The 4,577-nt window shown below is 62.1% G+C and overlaps 1 protein-coding gene across 2 annotated transcripts in view; it reads right to left on the reverse strand.

Annotated features, from left to right (window-relative positions):
• Mgat5b (mannosyl (alpha-1,6-)-glycoprotein beta-1,6-N-acetyl-glucosaminyltransferase, isozyme B) overlaps nucleotides 1-4,564 on the reverse strand; it is a 44,074-nt gene extending 39,510 nt beyond the window's left edge. Inside the window, exons 1-2 of one of the 2 annotated variants that reach the window (XM_013037795.1) lie at nucleotides 4,480-4,564; nucleotides 1,350-1,462 (exon numbers count right to left, since the gene is read on the reverse strand). In XM_013037795.1, the coding sequence (XP_012893249.1) occupies nucleotides 1,350-1,462; nucleotides 4,480-4,547 (181 nt within the window). In that variant the 5' untranslated portion in view covers nucleotides 4,548-4,564. The remainder of the gene's footprint in view (nucleotides 1-1,349; nucleotides 1,463-4,479) is intronic. The other variant, XM_013037794.1, reaches the window with a different exon arrangement.
• Nucleotides 4,565-4,577: the final 13 nt, after the last annotated feature.

The raw sequence follows: 4,577 nt of genomic DNA on the forward strand, positions 1-4,577 counted from the left end.
CCTCCTCCCCCTCCACCCCCTCTACCCCTCTACCCCCTTAGTGCTGTTTCCTGCAGCCTCACCCCATCAGGCTCAGCACAGCTCCCCCAAGGGCGGGTGGAGACCCCATTCTGCCAGCATGCCTGGAGACATTACCCCTGCTCCCAGCAGCCCCTGGGACAGCCCTGTACCGCCCCCCTCATCCGAGAAGGCACGAAGGCACGCACTCAAAGGCTGAGCGCTGTGCCAGTCAGATGGGTCCATTCACTGACACCGGCTCCAATGACTAACAAGTGTGCAATCCTTCCGGGAGCTTCTGCCCGTGCGAAGCTGGAGGAATGAATGGGTGATGACTAGCACCGCGCCGTGAGTGTGGCTCACCGCGCCCACTCCGCACCATGGCCTGGGCGACTGCAGACTACTGTCCACGGCCCACCACCCACCGGGAGCAGGTGGAAGAGAGATTTCCGGGATGGGGGGGGGGCGAGGGGAGGCCATCTCACAAAGCCATGCAGCTCTGGGACGCGGAGCCACTGTGATTTCTGTGTGAGACCAGCCATTCCATCCAACTCTGATGAGTTTTGTTTTGGTGCCAGTACCGAGGCTTGAACTCAGGGCCTGGTTACTCTCCCTGACCTTTTTTGCTCTGCTGCCAGAGTCACACTGCCATTAATCAGAGATAAGAATCTCTTGGATTTGTTTACCTGAGCTGGCTTCAAACTAGGATCCTCAGACCTCAGCCTCCTGAGGAGCTGGGATTCCAGGCGTGAGCCACTGGCACCCGGCCCTCTGAAAGGATCTTTACTTTTCTCTCTGCGGCTGGCTGAAGTGATTCCATCAGTGTCACGGGGCCAGTAGGGGATGAGCAGAGATGCAAGCCCTAGGCTGGCTGGTCCCCAAAGCCCTGCTCTGAACCTCCACATCATGTGTGCAGGGCGCAAGGAAAGATCTATGCCCCTGAGCTCAGACACAAGACCTGTGCACCTGCGGCCCGGCCTGTCCCTCACTGTGGCGGGGCCTGGGCCAAAGACACAGAATATGTACACTTCAAAGAGGGGGTGTCATACCAACATCACCACTCCTGACACCCCAACTAGAGGAGTTCTACAACCCAAGGCATGGCTTGAGAGTTTCAGCGCCAGCGGAGCAAACATGCAAGCCAGTACAACGCCGAGTTCAAACCCCAGTACCACGAGCACACCGCGTCTCCCCTCCCCCCGGAGAGCCCGGTTGAAGTCTGGCTGCACACATAGAGCCGCAGAGGCCTCCCTTCTCTGCCCCTCACCTCTGGGTGACCAGGAAGCCCAGGACAGGGTCCCAGAAGCACCCCCCCCCCCGCCCTGCAGCTTGTAAACACCTGCTTCCAGTACCTTCTGTACGGATGGTGAAGGGGGAATCTCCCAGGCGCCGGGCGGAGAACTGGCCTCCCAGAGACGTCATCAGGAAGCAGAGAGTGAAGAACCCGATGCCCAGGACAAAGAGCCTGCGGGGGAAGCGGGAGGAGGAAGGGCAGGTCAGCTGGGCAGACCTCAACACGGCGCCCCCCAGCCTGCAGGAGGGGCCCCCAGGAGGGGCCGAGCGGTTCTTTAAGTATGTGGGAAGAAGCTGGGCACTGGTGGCTCACGCCTGTTAGCCTAGCTACTGAGGAGGCTAAGATCTGAGGATCATAGTTTGAAGGCAGCTGGGGCAGGAAAGTCCACGAGCCTCTTATTTCCAATTAACTAGTACAAAGCCGGAAGTAGAGCTATGGTTCAAGCAGTAGAGCACAACCATTGAGAGAAGAAGAAAAAAAGCTAAACCAGAGTGTGAGGTCCTGAACTTACACACACACACACACACACACACACACACACACACACACACACGAGGAACGAGGGAAGGATGAATGACAGGATAGCAGAACTTGGGCCCAGGAGGCTCCCTCCTCCGTAGGACAAAGCCAGGAGGCCACAGGGAGAGATCTGGACAGATCTAGCCTCAAGACAGAGCCTGCTCCTCCCAGCGTGGGCCCCAGACCGGCAGCAACGGATCATGAGAATTAGAGAATTAGAGGCGAAGTCTGACACCCCATACTGAGCCGGGCGCGGGGAGGTGGTGGGCAGTGTTTTCACACGCTCTCCTGTTGATCGCAATACATGCTAGAGTAGGAGACACAACAGTAGGCCTGATGCCAGCCAGAGGGCAAGAAGCCGGGGCCGTCCCAGGTGCTGAGTGCACAGCCTGCCCAAGTCATCCATCACCAGCTCACCTAACCCTTCCCGGCCTGGGCGCCCAGCGGGCTCCAGGCACCCCGTCACCGCTGGAGGAGCCTGCTGAGCCCTCCCTCTGCCCAACCGAGGGCTCCCAGCATGTTTCCAACTGGGCACAGAGGGCCATACAGGTGTGATGCTGGCCAAATGACCCCATTCCATTCCTTCCACACAATACTGGGGCCTGGACACTGGCCCTTGGCTTTGTCACTCAAGGCTGGTGCTCTACTACATGAGACACACCCCTACTTCTACCTTTTTTTTGGGGGGGAGGTCAGTCGTGGGGCTTGAACTCTGGGCCTGGGCGCTATCCCTCAGCTCTTCAGCTCAAGGCAAGTGCTCTATCACTTCAGCCACAGCACCACTTCTGTTTTTCTAGTGGTTTATTGGAAATAAGAGTCTCACAGACTTCCCTGCCTGGGCTGGCTCTGAACTGCGATCCTCAGATCTCAGCCCCCTGAGTAGCTAGGATGACAGGTGTGAGCCACCAGCACCTGACCAACATAAACTATTGATTATTTAACCAGGTACCTAGCATTGTGGTACCTGAGGGTATGGGGAAGGGGGAGCAGGGAACAGGCCCAGAGACGCCCTCTAGTCCGGCCCCAAACTCCTCTAGCCTAAATGTTCAGTCTGGAGCCCCAAACCGCGCAGAGCTGGGGGCAGGTAAGAGTGACAGATGATCTGACACCTCACACCCATCAGAGGCCATGATGAGTTGGTAGAGCTGAGAGAGGGCACTCCCCTGCTCCCACAGGTGTGAGAGCCCCCCAATCATGCCAAAGATCTCCAGCAGCCACACCCCGACTCCGTCCCTGACTCTGCACGCGTAGGTATCTTTCTGCAAGACTTGCTTTATGCATTTTAATCTTCATTATTTGAAACTGGCAGAGCAGGGCTCAATTAAAATTTGGCCCATAAAGAAAACATAATTGCAGAAGAAAATAAAAAAAAAACACAACAAAATTTCCAGCCTAAGTTCAAAAGAAGCTGTCTGAGGTTAGCTGGGGAGCAGTGGGGCCAGAAGGCGGCTGGTCCGGGCTCCCCGGGAGGAGGGAACTTCTGCCCTCCGGTCCCTGGGGAGATGGGACATGGAGGGACACCACCTCCCCCCCCCCACTGAATTCCTCCCTGCCTGGGGGCAGGGCTCAGATACAGAGGTTCCCCCCCCCAAATTAAATCGGGGTGGTTCCTGGGTCACGGCCGGAGCACCCTGGGGAGGGGGCTGTCACCCACCCACGGGGATCCCTGGGGACACAGCTCTTGGAGGGACTCCCCAGCCCGGGAGCCCCTTCTAGACCTGAAGCCCAGCACCTTCACCTCCCAGGGCTCAGGACCCCCCTTCGCTTGTAGGGGACTCAAGTGAAAACGCTTTCGCCGTCCGAGCTTCGTCCACCGCAGGGCACGCGTGGGACAAAGGCCGGGCCACCGGGGCTCGGGGAAACCCAGCGGGACGGCAGCCCGGGCGCTGTCCGCGGTGCTGGAGGCCGCGCCGCGGGCCCGGGGCCTGGGATGGGGCGGGAGCCGGGGTCTGCCCCGCCGCACCCCGGGAAGGCAGCGGGGCAGGGTTTCCCTGGAGGCGCAAGGCCCTTCCCAGGGTGCCCGGCTTGGGTCAGGGGTTCCCCACAGCCCAGGAGCCCCGCACACTCGGCGGCCCCAGGGTCCCGGGGCCCGGCCCCTCGGGCAGCCCAGCCCCGGGGTTGGCCACTGCTCCGCCCGGACCCCACCTGTGGCCTGAGGGCTCCGTGCTCCCGCCCTCCGCCGACCTCCCGCCCCCCTCCCTCCGCCTGCTGCGCCCGGCCCGCGGGGGGGGGTCGTGACCCCATCCGGCGCCGCTCCCGGGGGACCCGGGTCTGCACCCGGCCGGGCGGAGGGCGGAGAAGGGGCCGGGCTCGGCGGAGGGGACGGCGGGTCGACGGGAGGGGGCGCCGCCCGGCACCCCGCGATAACTTTGCCGCCCGGGTGGGAAGCCCCGCGTGGGGGAGACGCCCCACGGGTCGGGACCGGGGCGGGGAGGGGGGAGCCCTGGCTGGGCCGCTGCCCAGGCCCAGGCCACGGCCTCGGTCCTCCCGGAACCCCAATCCCACCTCGGCCACCCCGAGGCCGCCCCCAACCGGGGACACGTCTACATGACAGCCTTTCCTCCCCGGCCCCCCACCCAGCTCCGCCCCGGGTCCTGTCCGAGGGCGGAGGCGCGAGCCTCCCACCCGCGCGGGGGGAGCGGGGAGCCCCGGCCCGCGGGGAACTTTACCGGAAGGGTCTCAGGGTGACCAGGCATCGTCTGACCATTATCTTCCCGTCGGGGTGGACGGCGATCATCGTTCCAAACTTGTCTGGGCGAGGCGGGAC

The sequence above is a fragment of the Dipodomys ordii genome, unplaced genomic scaffold (genome assembly GCF_000151885.1).
Source record: "Dipodomys ordii isolate 6190 unplaced genomic scaffold, Dord_2.0 Scaffold7, whole genome shotgun sequence".
Lineage (NCBI taxonomy): Eukaryota > Metazoa > Chordata > Mammalia > Rodentia > Heteromyidae > Dipodomys > Dipodomys ordii.